This window comes from Hyla sarda, chromosome 13, assembly GCF_029499605.1.
Source record: "Hyla sarda isolate aHylSar1 chromosome 13, aHylSar1.hap1, whole genome shotgun sequence".
Classification (NCBI taxonomy): Eukaryota; Metazoa; Chordata; class Amphibia; order Anura; family Hylidae; genus Hyla; species Hyla sarda.
The window spans coordinates 27,741,234-27,756,906 of record NC_079201.1 but is presented as its reverse complement, the minus strand read 5'-3'; the positions used below and the strand labels follow the sequence as shown (position 1 = coordinate 27,756,906).

At 43.2% G+C, this 15,673-nt stretch overlaps 1 protein-coding gene across 1 annotated transcript in view; it reads left to right on the top strand.

The window, feature by feature from the left end:
* ASPSCR1 (ASPSCR1 tether for SLC2A4, UBX domain containing) overlaps positions 1–15,673 on the top strand; it is a 63,538-nt gene that overhangs the window by 16,649 nt on the left and 31,216 nt on the right. The window contains exons 4-9 of the mRNA XM_056549789.1: positions 661–764; positions 4,664–4,724; positions 6,885–6,958; positions 8,179–8,662; positions 12,487–12,620; positions 13,836–13,917. Coding sequence (XP_056405764.1) covers positions 661–764; positions 4,664–4,724; positions 6,885–6,958; positions 8,179–8,662; positions 12,487–12,620; positions 13,836–13,917 — 939 coding nt within the window. The remainder of the gene's footprint in view (positions 1–660; positions 765–4,663; positions 4,725–6,884; positions 6,959–8,178; positions 8,663–12,486; positions 12,621–13,835; positions 13,918–15,673) is intronic.

Sequence of the window (15,673 nt, the reverse complement as noted above, 5' to 3'; positions counted from 1 at the left end):
TGAACTGTGCCACCGTGCCCCCACATTGACTGTGCCACCGTGCCCCCACATTGACCGTGCCACCGTACCCTCATATTGACCATACATCATTTCCTGTGACTCTCCAGCTGTTGCAAACTACAACTTCCATCACGCACAGACGGAATATCATGATGGGAGCTGTAGTTCTGCACCAAATGTTGGAACATGGGCAGCTGTTCACCTGACAAGGCTTCTTGTCCCAAGTCCTGCACTGTTCCTCTGCTCTGTCATCTTCTAGTCAGGCCTGGCCAGAGCAGATGATGCAGGCAGCGCCAATCGTGCCATCTGCATCTTAGCGGAAGTGCCGGACGGCCTGGCAGGGAAATGAGTGTTCCCTTTCACCAATCGCCTTTTTTCTTAAAGGGGTTATCTCATTACGGGCGACTCCTTTAATTTGGGAACTCCCAAAATTCCCTGACAAAAAGCAGCTACCTGATGATTTCCCATGTGGCTGAAGACGACGACGAATTAATAGCTTTTCCCGGCTATATTTAGCACCCAGACTCTTTTACATTTGTGTTACATGTCATAAGTTATTTAAAGTGACAGTAACAGCACTTACCGTAATTAAATTGATCTTTATTCCTCCTTTTATATGAAATAAATGGCTGACTTTCATTTTCTGTAATCCTGTCCCAGAAAGTTCGGGTAGCGTTGCAGTTGGAGGAAGGAGCGAGGTTACAGGACGAATTCTTCAGCAGCCAAAATCTATGGGAAGTCCTGACCCATTTCTCCCAGATTAGGTAAGATGCAGGATCTATATCCGTTCTCTTGGTACAGTGATCCCTCAACTTACAATGGCCTCAACATACAATTGTTTCAACATACAATGTTTTTTTCTGGACCATTGTAACTTGAAACCAGACTCAACATACAATGCTACAGAAAGTCCAGATCTGTGAAACGTGTCACAACTGGAGGAACTGACCAATCAGAATGGGCAATTTACTGGTAAATCACCTGTATTACTGAAGTGCATGCACTGACTGGCACTACTCCTTACCTGTGCCAGGGTTAGCTGCTCCTTTGGACACCAAGTAAGGGCGGCTCCATTTGGGACACTGTGTACTGTACAGGACCCTGAAGAAGCTCCTGTCCTCTACATAAACCATTGTTTCCCAACCAGGGTGCCTCCAGCTGTTGCAAAACTACAACTCCCAGCATGCGCGGACAGCCAACGGCATAGACAGTGATTACAGCTCCCAGCAGATCTTTATTACTTTTATATGTAAGGATTTGCTTTATCTGTATTAGTTACCGTATCTACTCCTTTTTCTTTAATTCTCACTTTTTCCTATTTTTGGATGACATTTTGTGCCTTTAGAACCAATTACCAGGTTTCCATAGAGTTCTGGTCTCAACATACAATGGTTTCAACATACAATGGTCGTCCTGGAACCAATTAATATTGTAACTTGAGGGACCACTGTACATTGGTTCCCAACCAGGGTGCCTCCAGCTGTTGCAAAACTACAACTCCCTACATGGTTCCATTGCGGAAGCATTTTCTGCAGGGTGATAAAGCGTGCAGTAAGAAAACATTTTTTTATATAATAATATTAATAAAATAAATAAAAATAAAAAAAAAAATATATATATATATATATATATATTTATTTTATTATTAATATTATTATATAATTCTTTTTTTCTGCATTATAATAAAGCATGCAGTAAGAATTTTTTTATTATATAATAATAAATATATATATTTATTATTATATAATAAAAAAAATTCTTACTGCACGCTTTGTTATCCTGCAGAAAAAAAAAAAATAAAAAAAAAAAAAAATAAATAAAAAAAAAAAAAATAATAAAAAAATATATATATATATATATATATATATATATATAAATAAATAAATAAAGATGTTGCAGCACTCCACAAGTATGCAAAAGGTGGTTGTTTATTCCATCATGTGCATCTTTGTCTTTGCACATGATGGAATAAACAACCACCTTTTGCATACTTGTGGAGTGCTGCAACATCTTTATTTATCTGGATTAAGGAACCAGTGGACCCAGGTTCCAGGAATGCGGGCACCCCGTCTCCTTTTGCTACTTTGGACTATTGAAGTGCTGTCTCTATCTATTTGCTATATATATATATATATATATATATATATATATATAGAGGATTATTGTTCTTCTTGCATCAGCGCTAATACGCGCACAAACTGTTACAGTGGTCATTTATTTAGGAGCCTCCAGCGCTCCCAAAACTGCTATTTGACCTTGTTAACCCACTAGCCCGAATATATTTTATTCTCAAGACTTTTTGACAATCTATTTCCCGCAACAGTGCATATTTTATGTATCTGTTATGTACAATACATGTCTTAATATATTTTGTTCAGTCTTTGGCAAGGGCCCTGCCCAGACTATAGAACATCATTGAGACTATTATTCAATAAATACAATTTATTTATTTATATTTTAGACACTTCTTCTTATTCCTTCTATTTTTTCCTGTTTCCCCTATACCTAGTAGGACTGCATCTTTTTCTGTTTTACTAGATATGTAAATTACTTCTTTATAAAAAAAAAACTTTCAGTACTTAGCTACTTTTTGAATTTCTTTTTGGCTGACCACAGTGCTCTCTGCTGACACCTCTGTCCGTATCAGGAACTGTCCAGAGCAAGAGAAAATCCCCATAGCAAACCTCTCCTGCTCTGGACAGTTCCTGACATGGACAGAGGTATCAGCAGAGAGCACTGTGGTCAGACAGAAAGGAAATTAAAAAAGAAAAGAACTTTCTCTGTAGTATACAGCTATACAGCTGCTAATAAGTACTGGAAGGATCAAGATTTTTTTTAATAGAAGTAATTTACAAATCCATTTAACTTTCTGGCACCAGTTGATTTCAAAGAAAATTTTTCCAGTGGAGTACCCCTTTAAACCTGCCAAAAAATAGCGAGCACAGAAGTGGAAGAGGAAAAGTTAGCTAAGAAAGAGCTGAATGGAGTCTTAAATAACTAGATCTAGATTAAAGTGTAACTCCAGCGCGGATAAGCAGTGTGCACCATATTTTTGTAAATGATCATCAGTTTGAATTCGGCACCTAAATGTGTTAACAGGGTCCCCTGTACCTGCTTTCTGCAGCTTGTAGGTGTGTCAAGTCCGTCATGAGCTCAAGGCCCGGCGTAGTGGGATTCTATGGCACTGGGTCACGTGCTGGCCATATATTTTGCACAGCTATAAGCTACAGGGAGGCGACTATTTCAAAATGAAGATAATTTAAAAAATGACAGGAATTTAATACTTTTTATAGAAATACGTCTAAGGCCCCATTCACATTACCGTTATGTTCCTGTAAAAACTCCTATTAAAAAGTTCATAAAACGCCTTTAAAAAAAATCCTATTCATGTCACTGGGATTTCTTATGACCATCCTTCAGCATCAGTTATGTCCCATTATGACCATCCTTCAGCATCGGTTATGTCCCATCATGACCATCCTTCAGCATCGGTTATGTCCCATTATGACCATCCTTCAGCATCGGTTATGTCCCATTATGACCATCCTTCAGCATCGATTATGTCCCATTATGACCATCCTTCAGCATCAGTTATGTCCCATTATGACCATCCTTCAGCATCAGTTATGTCCCATTATGACCATCCTTCAGCATCGGTTATGTCCCATTATGACCATCCTTCAGCATCGGTTATGTCCCATTATGACCATCCTTCAGCATCGGTTATGTCCCATTATGACCATCCTTCAGCATCGGTTATGTCCCATTATGACCATCCTTCAGCATCGGTTATGTCCCATTATGACCATCCTTCAGCATCGGTTATGTCCCATTATGACCATCCTTCAGCATCGGTTATGTCCCATTATGACCATCCTTCAGCATCAGTTATGTCCCATTATGACCATCCTTCAGCATCGGTTATGTCCCATTATGACCATCCTTCAGCATCGGTTATGTCCCATTATGACCATCCTTCAGCATCGGTTATGTCCCATTATGACCATCCTTCAGCATCAGTTATGTCCCATTATGACCATCCTTCAGCATCGGTTATGTCCCATTATGACCATCCTTCAGCATCGGTTATGTCCCATTATGACTAACGTCCGTTATTTTTGACGGTGCATTCACTAATTTTTGTCCCAAACAGTAACAGTAACGTGAATAGTATATACGTCCTTCCTGTATATAGTATATACATCCTTCCTGTATATAGTATACGTTCTTCCTGTATATAGTATACACGTCCTTGCTGTATATAGTATACACGTCCTTGCTGTATATAGTATACACATCCTTATATATACGTCCCTCCTGTATATAGTATATACATCCTTCCTGTATATTTCCTATTCGCTCTTTGCTTTCGCTGCAAAACTGCAATGGTGATGTTCTTTTCCAAGAAATATCTAAATATTCTGTGTGCAAATCCCCCCTTACGGTCTATTCACACATACAGTATCTCACAGGATTTGAAGCTGTGTTCAGTAATTTAGTTTACATCGGACTCTGCAGCTTCAAATATGTGCAGGATACAGTTCGTGTACATTCCCCCTAAACCTGGTTCTGTTCTGTCTGGGAGGTCCAGTTAACCGCATAGAGGGGAGAATTCTATCTGCTTTTTAGGTGGATTTTAAGTGATGTTGTTTCTCTCTTTCAGGGAGTGTTTGGAAGGGTTTGCTCCGGGAAGTGTTGCGGTTTGCGTTTATATGCGTGATGAGGTAAGATACTGCACGAGAAGAAGAATACAGACCCAGACAGCCTGTTAGTGAGTGATTCATTTACTCCTGTGCTTCCAGCTCGCACCTCTCTGTGTCCTCAGTACTGAAGAACCCATGTACCACAGTGGCCAGAGAGAGTGCCGTCCACAGGCTTTGAAGTCCTAATAAAAGTGCATCATTAAAATGGGCTTAAAAGGAACACAGATGACTTCATTATATACTTGGCATTGCACTGTTTGTTCCCCACATCGCTTAAAAGGACATAGCTCAAGTTAGATGAGATGAAAGCCGCTTGTATCTCTGGACGCCAGTGTTATGTTTTATCAGTATTTTCAGTGTTTTCTGCTTTGATCATCAATTTCTTAAATATGTGCGGTCGGCCACATTGGAACTAGCTTTCGTTTTTTTTATATTGCTGCATTATAGGAATGCGAATTCAGCTTACTGTCCATAAAAACAGCATAGATAATTTGTGTTAAAGGGGTATTCCGGGTTTATACATCTTATCCCCTATCCAAAGGATAGGGGATAAGATGTATGGTCGCAGGGGTCCTGCCACTGAGGACCCCGGCAATCTCGGTGCAGCCCCCCTGCGCTGCTTCCAAGACGGGGACGTGACATCACGATCACACCCCTATTGACGTCAGGCCATGTCCCCTCCATTCATGTCTATGGGAGGGGGCGTGTTGCCATGACGTCACGTCCCCGTCTCGGAAGCAGCGGCCGACACAGAATGCCGGGGGCTGCAGCGAGATTGCGGCGGTTCCCAGCGGCAAGACCCCTGCGATCATACATCTTTTCCCCTATCCCCTTAATGACGCAGAACATAAATGTACGTCCTGGTGCGGTGGTACTTAATGCACCAGGACGTACAATTACGTCCCGTACATGACCGCGAGCATTGGAGCGATGCTCGGGTCATGCGCGGCAGTTCCCGGCTGCTGATAACAGCCAGGAACCCGCCGGTAATGGCCAACCTCCACAATTGCGTGAATGTCTGCCATTAATCCCTCAGATGCCGCGATCAATTCAGATCACAGCATCTGCGGGAGTGCGGGCAGAAAAATGCATGATCGGATCGCCCGCAGCGATCCGCTCATCTGTAATGGTGGACGGAGGTCTCCTCACCTGCCTCCGTCCATCTCCCGGCGTCTTCTGCTCTGGTCTGAGATCGAGCAGACCAGAGCAAAAGATAGCCGATGACACTGATCAGTGCTATGCACTATGCATGGCCCTGAACAGTATTAGCAATCAAGTGATTGCTATAAATAGTCCCCTATAAATAGTCCCCATTTTACCCCCAAAAAGTGTAAGAAAATGTTTTTTTTTTTAATAAACATATTTGGTATCGCCACGAGCGTAAATATCTGAACTATTAAAATATAATGTTAATTATCCCGTATGGTGAACGATAAAAAAATAAGTCCAAGATTGCTGCTTTTTTATAACACTTTATTCCCCAAAAAATTTATAAAAAAATGTATTAAAAGTTTCATATATGCAAATGTGGTATAAAAAAAAGTACAGATCACGGCGCAAAAATTGAGCCCTCATACAGCTGCTTATACAGAAAAATTAAAAAGGTATAGGTCAGCAAAATAGAGGGATTTTAAACACACTAATTTGGTTAAAAAGTTTGCGATTTGTTTTATTTAAATTTTTTTTTAGGCGGTATAATAGAAAAGTATGTAATCATGGGTATCATTTTAATCATATTGACCCACAGAATAAAGAAAACAGGTCTATTTTACCAGCATGAAAACTGTGAAAATTGTGGTTTTCTTATCAATTTCCCCACACAAATAGTATTTTTTTGGTTGCGCCATACATTTTATGATATAATGAGTGATGTCATTACAAAGAACAACTGGTCGCACAAAAAACAAGCCCTCATACTAGTCTGTGGATGAAAATATAAAAGTTATGATTTTTAGAAGGCGAGGAGGAAAAAACGAAAACGTAAAAATAAAATTGTCTGAGTCCTTAAGGCCCAAATGGGCTGAGTCCTTAAGGGGCTATTCTTTGGATAGGGGATAAGATGTATAAACCCGGAATACCCCTTTAAGTCCATATTTAACAGGGTAATGATAGGGAACCGAATACATTTATAGATGGAATTGTGTCATTGTCTTCTAGTCCTGATCATATACCACCCCTCAGGTTTCAGGTGAGCAGGCTTTGAAACAGACAACACTTCAGTCTTTGGGCCTTACAAGTGGAAGTGCCATATTCAGGTGAGTATTATGCAGTCCTATCTAATGCCTGGTTACTACCGTATATACTTGAGTATAAGCCGTCCCGAATATAAGCCGAGGCCCCTAATTTCACCCCAAAAACCCAGGAAAAGTTATTGACTCGACTATAAGCCTAGGGAGGGAAATACATCATCCCCCCCCATGTCATCAACCCCCCATGTCATCAACCCCCCATGTCATCCTCACCCCCTGTCATCCTCACCCCCTGTCATCCTCACCCACCCCCCTTCACCATCTCCGCCTGTCAATCCCTTCTCGGTGGTCTTCAACCTGCTGACCTCCAGATGTTGCAAAACTACAACTCCCAGCATGCCCGAACAGCCATCGCCTGTCCGAGCATGCTGGGAGTTGTAGTTTTGAAACATCTGTAGGTCCGCAGGTTGAAGACCACTGCGGCCTTCATCATCATCCAGACCCCCCTTTTGTTTTCTACTCCCCTCCTCTCGGTGGGAAGGAAGGGTGAGCTGGTCCGGGCCGTCCATATTTGACCACCTATGCTGCAGGGACTGTCTGGTGGGGAGGGCTAGTCGTTCCAGGCTGTCCATCTTCACCGGGAGGACCTCTTCTCCGCTCCGGGACGGCCCCGGACTAGTGACGTTGCCTTGACGACGACGCGCAGGGACATCTATGCGCAGCAGACATCCGTGACGTCCCTGCGCAGTGGCGTCAAGGCAGCATCACTAGTTCGGGGCGGCCCGGAGCGGAGAAGAGGGCCTCCCGGGGATGATGGACAGCCTGGAACGACTATCCATCCCCACTGGACGGTCCCTGCAGCATAGGTGGTCAAATATGGACGGCCCGGACCAGCTCACCCTTCCTTCCCACCAAGGGAGGTGAGTAGAAAACAAAAGGGGGGTCTGGATGATGATGAAGGACGGATGTTTCAAAACTACAACTCCCAGCTTGCCCGGACAGCCAATAGCATGCTGGGAGTTGTAGTTTTGCAACATCTGGAGGTCCGCAGGTTGAAGACCACTGAGAAGGGATTGACAGGCGGAGATGGATGTCCGGGACCATCCCCTCACAGCCAAAGCCCGAAAAGTTTTTTTTGTTCACTGGAGTATAAGCCGAGGGGGGGGGGGGGGGCGTTTTCAGCACGAAAAATCGTGCTGAAAAACTCTGCTTTTACTCGAGTATATACGGTATTCACATTTGAAATGGACTAAATAAAATGGAATTCTAACTTCTATCTCTCCAAGGTTTGTAGTGCGGAAGAATGAGCCATCGGAGGACAGGCAGCTTGTAATACCCCAAGAGGAAACAAAAAAGAAGGACATTGATGCCCACAAGACTACTGAGAAAGCAGTAGAGAAACCTTCTGCAGCAATTCAGAAAGAGCAGCAGTCTATTGACACTACTAAGCTAGATGACCCCAGAGCCACTCTTCTGCGGGACGCCGGGTTATCATCAGCAGAGTCCATCAACCAACACCATGTGGCAGATGTATTACCAGATTTGGAGTGCAACATGCCTGGACCTTCCTCTAGAGGCTTAGGTGAAGCTTCTACTCAGCCTCAGGTGACTTCATTTATGCCTTTTCAAGGAGGCGGCCATCGTTTAGGTGGTGCCAATGTTCCTACAGAAGCGAACATGCTGACTGCCACAGCCCAAGAGCCTTCTCATAGTCCAGGCCCTTCTAAGCCAAAGAAGTCCAAGACTGACGGAGAGGAAAGTGCTGCAGGGGTGAGCATGGCTGGATAGTTTTTGGGATTGTTTCATCACTGTAATATCATTATGCTAATGCTACCTTATTAGGATAGGCCATAAGTATTATATTGGTGCGAGTCTGGATTCCAGCATCCCTACTGAAACACCTCTGTTTTATTGTTTACCAAGCAGAGCTCCCCACCTTCTGGTACTGCAGCTCGGTCCCATGCAACTTATTGGGATTGGGGGCTGCAATACTAGGCACAGCCACTACTAAATGTACAGTGCTATGCAACAACACAGAACCTTAAAGGGGTACTCCGCCCCTAGACATCTTAGGGGATAAGATGTCCGATCTTCCTGCTACTCCCAGCTTTCATAGAGCGTCGGGTGCAGTGCCGGAGGCTCGTGACGTCACTGCCACTCCCCCCTCAATGCAAGTCTATGGGAGGGGGCGTGACGGCTGTCACGCCACCTCCCATAGACTTGCATTGGGGGGGCGTGACCGTGACATCACGAGCCTCCGCCCTGCATCGCCAGTCATCCGGCACGTAGCGAAGTTCGCTCCATGCATCGGATGTCTGGGGTGCCGCAGCTGAGATAGCGGAGGTCCCCAGCAGCTGGACCCCCCACGATCAGACATCTTATCCTTTGACTAGAGGATAAGATGTCTGGGGGGGGGGTACCTCTTTAAAGGGGTACTCCACCCCTAGACATCTTATCCCCTATCCAAAGGATAAGATGGGGATAAGATGTCAGATCGCCGGGGTCCCGCTGCTGGGGACCCCGGCGATCGCTGCTGCAGCACCCCGCTATCATTACTGCGCAGAGTGAGATCGCTCTGCACGTAATGACGGGCAATACAGGGGCCAGAGCATTGTTACGTTACGTTATGGCTCCGCCCCTCGTGACGTCACGGCCCGCCCCGTCAATACAAGTCTATGGGAGGGGGCGTGGCGGTCGTCACGCCCCCTGCCATAGACATGCATTAAGGGGGCGGACCGTGATGTCATGAGGGGCGGAGCCATGACGTAACGATGCTCCGGCCCCTGTATCGCCCGTCATTACGCACAGAGCGAACTCGCTCTGCGCAGTAATGATGGCGGGGTGCCGCAGCGGGGATCCCCGGGGTCCCCAGCAGCGGGACCGCGGTGATCTAACATCTTATCCCCTATCCTTTGGATAGGGGATAAGATGCCAGGGGCGGAGTACCCTTTAAATATAAAATAAATATATAGTATTACACCCTATAACCATATTTCTTCTCAGAATAGGCACCTGGCAGCTAGCGAAAATGCTGCCCAGCACTTCATGCCATTTTACATCTGAGCATTGTGGGGGAGATATATCAAAACCTGTGCAAAGGAAAGGTTGCACTGTTGCCCATAGCAACCAATCCGATCGCTTCTTTCATTTTGCAGAGGCCTTGTTAAAAATGAAAGAAGCGATCTGATTGGTTGCTATGGGCAACTGGGCAACTTTTCCTTTTGCACAGGTTTGGATAAATCTCCCCCAATGTGTCAGACATAATTGGCATGTATGAGCTCTTATACCCTGACATGTAAGAGGAAGTATTGGGTCTCGGGTTCTGCTTTAGTAATTGTCTACGTGTATATAAACATAGAATCTACACGGTCCAGATGTCAGTAGACATTCATGCCGTAGAGTCGGAAAATGTCCTTATCAAGCACAGGGGAGGATTAGATTTCCCTCCGCTCGTCTCACTACTTAAAGGGGTACTCCGGTGGAAAAAATTTTTTTTTTTTTTTTTTTAAATCAACTGGTGCCAGAAAGTTAAACAGATTTGTAAATTACTTCTATTAAAAAATCTTAATCCTTCCAGTACCTTTTAGCAGGAAATTCTTTTAATTTTGAATTTCTTTTTTGTCTTGTCCACAGTGCTCTCTGCTGACACCTCTGTCCGTGTTAGGAACTGTCCAGAGCAGCCATAGGTTTGCTATGGGGATTTTTCTCCTGCTCTGGAGAGTTCCTGATACGGGCATCAGGTGTCAGCAGAGAGCACTGTGTACAAGACAAAAAAGAAATTCAAAAAGAAAATAATTTCCTCTGTAGCATAGAGCTGTTAAACACTACTGGAAGAGTAAAGATTTTTTATTAGAAGTACAGTGGTCCCTCAAGTTACAATATTAATTGGTTCTGGGACGACCATTGTATGTTGAAACCATTGTATGTTGAGACCAGAACTCTATGGAAACCTGGTAATTGGTTCTGAAGCCTCCAAAATGTCATCCGAAAATAGGAAAAAGTGAGAATTAAAGAAATATAAGTAGATAACTAATATAGATAAAGCAAATCCTTACATATAAAAGTAATAAAGATCTGCTGGGAGCTGTAATCACTGTCTGTCAGTGTTTCCCAAAGAGGGTGCCTCCAGCTGTTGCAAAACTACAACTCCCAGCATGCCCGGACAGCCTTCGGCTGTCCGGGCATGCTGGGAGTTGTAGTTTTGCAACAGCTGGAGGCACCCTCTTTGGGAAACACTGGTCTATATAGAGTACAGAAGCTTCTTCAGGGTCCTGTACAGAACACACTATGTCCTAAAAATAAAAAAGTAAAATGGAGCCGCCCTCACCTGGTGACCAAAGGAGAAGCTAACTGTGGCACAGGTAAATAGTACAGAACATGTAATACCTCCCTGTACTGTAGGGGGCGCTACCAGACAACAGTCAGTGCATACGCTTCAGTAATACAGGGGTTTTACCAGTGAAATATTCATTCTGATTGGTCAGTTCTTCCAGCCATTGACATGTTTTGCAGATTCCATAGCAGTGTATGTTGAGTCTGGTTTCAAGTTACAATGGTCCAGAAAAGACCATTGTATGTTGAGGCCATTGTAAGTTGAGGGATCACTGTAATTTACAAATCTGTTTAACTTTCTGGCACCAGTTGATTTAAAAAAAAAAGTTTTCCAGTGGAGTACCCCTTTAAGTAGAACTGAAAATATCCCCTACCCCCCCTACTTCCCAAAATGTGACAGTCAGAGGGCACATATCATGGAAGAGAGGTGATAACATGTAGAAAGGAATCTCTTTAGACAGTAACAGGAGGTGATCTTTCTTCCTGGTGTCACTTACTCACAACAAGGCAACCAAAAAGAAAGTCTCTTCATCCGGCCCCCTCAATATTGCACCTAGTATAGTGAACCTGGTATCATCTGAGTGCTAAAATTATATAAATATACTAAAGAACAAGAACCAGAGAACTAAGCTTTACCCATCATATTCTATCCACATTAAAGGGATACTCCGGTGAAAACCTTTTTTTCTTTTAAATCAACTGGTGGCAGAAAGTTAAACATATTTGTAAATGACTTCTATTAAAAAAATCTTAATTCTTCCTGTACTTACTTATTAGCTGCTGAGTACTACAGAGGAAATTCTTTTCTTTTTGGAATGCTCTCTGATTACATCACGAGCACAGTTCTCTCTGCTGACGTTATTAAAATAATAATAACTCTTTATTTATTGTTGTCCTTAGTGGGATTTGAACCCAAGTCCCCAGCATTGCAAGGCAGCAGTGCTAACCACTGAGCCACCATGCTGCCCTTAGCATTCATCTGCTATGCATGGTTGCTAAAATGGACAGAGATGTCAGCAGAGAGCACTGTGCTCGTGATGTCATCAGTGTTCCAAAAAGAAAGGAATTTCCTCTGTAGCATTCAGCAGCTAATAAGTACTGAAAGAATTAAGATTTTTTTTAATAGAAGTAATTTACAAATATGTTTAACTTTCTGCCACCAGTTGATTTAAAAGAAAAAAGGTTTTCACCGGAGTACCCCTTTAAGCATTTAAGCTCATGACGTACTCTGAACCCTCTGATCTCGTTCCTTTCTTTTTTAGCCCATAGACAGAGAGACCCTGGTGTGCCATTTGGATTTGGAAGAAAGTGCCAGTTTCCAGGAGCTCCCAGATGACTTTTTTGAGGTCACAGTGGATGATGTACGAAGAAGATTTGCTGAGCTCAGAAGTGAAAGGTGAACTTGCCGTGTTTTTTTTTATGCTGGTCTGTCAGCAAGTCATGAGAAGGTCTCAGTGTTTAGCCAGGGCAATTTTGCCCCATTTAAAGGAGTATTCCGGCTTTATACATATTTTCCTTTAGCTAGGGGATAAGATGTATGATCACAGGGGACCCCCGCGATCTCAGTGCAGCCCCCGACATTCTGTGTCGGGCGCTGCCTCTGAAACGGGGACATGATGTCACGACCACGCCCCCTAGTGACGTCACACCACACACCCTCCATTCATGTCTATGGGAGGGGGCGTGACGGCTGTCATGAATGGAGGGGGTGTAGTGTGATGTCACTAGGGGGCGTGGTCGTGACATCATGTCCCCGTTTCAGAGGCAGCGCCCGGCACAGCTTTGGATAGGGGATAAGATGTTTAAAGCCGGAATACCCCTTTAAAGGGGTACTCCAGTGGAAAACTTATTTTTCAAAATCAACTGGTGCCAGAAAGTTAAACAGATTTGTAAATTACTTCTATTAAAAAAAATCTTAATCCTTCTAGTACTTATCAGCTGCTGAATACTACAGAGGAAATTCTTTTCTTTTTGGAACACAGAGCTCTCTGCTGACATCACGACCACAGTGCTCTCTGCTGACATCTCTGTCCATTTTAAGAACTGTCCACAGTAGGAGAAAATCCCCATAGAAAACATATGCTGCTCTGGACAGTTCCTGAAATGGACAGAGATGTAAGCAGAGAGCACTGTGCTTGGGATGTCAGCAGAGAGCTCTGTGTTCCAAAAAGAAAAGAATTTCCTCTGTAGTATTCAGCAGCTGATAAGTACTGGAAGGATTAAGATTTTTTTTTTTAATAGAAGTCATTTACAAATCTGTTTAACTTTCTGGCACCAGTGGATTTAAAAAATAAATAAATAAATAAATAAAAATTCCACCGGAGTACCCCTTTAATGACACTTAAGATGTATACTATATTTGGGTTACACCTATAATTCCCCCACTAAATATTAGCTGCCGTTTGATTCCACTTTTCAACATATGTATATTGAGGCCCCTCAGACAGGCGTAGCCCCTGGAGGAACCCGGGGCCGCAAGTGTCCATGATCAATGTGCAATTCACACTAATTCTCGGGCTAGCTGCGTTCTTCATCGAGCCGAGTGATCCACCGCTAAGACTCTAATATTGAGGCAACTAGAATCCCCCTTTAACATAATTTCTTTCAACAGGAAGCGGATTGAAGAAGCTCCTCTAATGACGAAAGCCCTGAGGGAGGCACAGCTGAAGGAGAAAATGGAACGGTACCCAAAGGTAAGGTCCTTAAAGGGGTACTCCACTGGCCAGCGTTCGAAAGTAAATGTTCCGAATTCTGTTTTCGCGCTGCGTGGTCGGACACGCCCCTCATGACATCACAGCCATGCCCCCTCCCATAGACTTGCATTGAGGGGGCGTGGTTGGGATGTCACGAGGGGCGTGGCCGGACCCCCCCACAGCGTGAAAACAGTGTTCGGAACATTTACTTTCGAACGCTGGCCAGTGGAGTGCCGCTTTAAACTTGCATGGTCCAGACTTGTTTATCCCTAGTTCCTTATCTAAAGCTTTCAATGTGGTTGTGATAAGAATCGGTGATCCCTGGGACAGCGTGCCTTCCAGATTGTACACACGGGGGCAATATTGACCATGGGTGACCCGTAGTTGTGATTGGCATTTACAGGAAGGGCTCCACTTTTAAGCTGGCAATTTAGTTGTTCTTTATCTGTTAGGGCATTTGTTGGGTAATAGGATGCCCCCTGATGGAATCTCTTGGGTTATCATTTTGAAAGAAATGGGGCTATCTTGTGGACAGGGCAACTTTTTATCTTGGGAACCTGCCCTTTACTTAAAGGGGTTATCCATAAAAACAAAACACAAACCTTTTTTTTTATATCATATATATATATATATATATATATATATATATATATATCAGCTGGCTCCAGAAAGTTAAACAGATTTGTAAATCACTTCTATTAAAAAATCTTAATCCTTTCAGTACTTATGAGCTGCTGAAGTTGAGTTCTTCTTTTCTGTGTTCTCTGATGACACCTGTCTCGGGAACTGTCCAGAGTAGACGCAAACCCCCATAGCAATCCTCTTCTACTCTGTGCAGTTCCCGAGACAAGCAGAGATGTCAGCAGAGAGCACTGTTGCCAGACTGGGGGAAAAAACTACTCAACTTCAGCAGCTGATAAGTACTGGAAGGATTACAATATTTTTAATAGAAGTAATTTACAAATCTGTTTAACTTTCTGGAGGCAGTTGATATTAAAAAAAAAAAAAAAAAAAAAAAAAAAAAAAAAACATTTTTCCTGGAATACCCCTTTAATCCTGCCATTTAACAGAACGATTTAGAATTTTTTTTAATAGGAAAATCCACTTACTTTATAATCTTCTTTTAACTACCTACTTTTTTTTTTTAACTACGTAGCCCTCTCTTTTCCTCACTGGTTTCTAATATTTTTTAATTAATTTTAACACAAACATAATAATACAAAGCAGTGTGTCCCAACCAGGGTGCCTCCAGCTGTTGCAAAACTACAACTCCCAGCACGCCCGGACAGCCTTCGGCTGTCCGGGCATGCTGGGAGTTGTAGTTTTGCAACAGCTGGAGGCACCCTGGTGGGAAAATACTGATATAAACCAATAGATGCAGTAAAAATGATATATTAGGGACAACAGAAAAGCTGTTTTTTATTATGAAGTCGCTGTGTTTATTGCTTAGTGACAATGAATGAGAGAAGCTGCAGGCCCCATTCACGCTTGATTTTACAGTACGGCCAAGGTGTACGTTGGCATACTATGGTATACTGACTTCTACTCCGTACTTGCGGCGGGCTCATTGAGTATAATAGGTTGGACACACAGTAGTGTCACTATATCCATCTTTGCCTACAGTACTAATAGCGAAAGGAAAGGAAGAAGTATTATCTGTATCTATATATAGTTAAAGGGGTTATCCAGGAAAAAACTTTTTTTTTCTATATCAACTGGCTCCAGAAAGTTAAACAGATTTGTAAATTAAAATTCA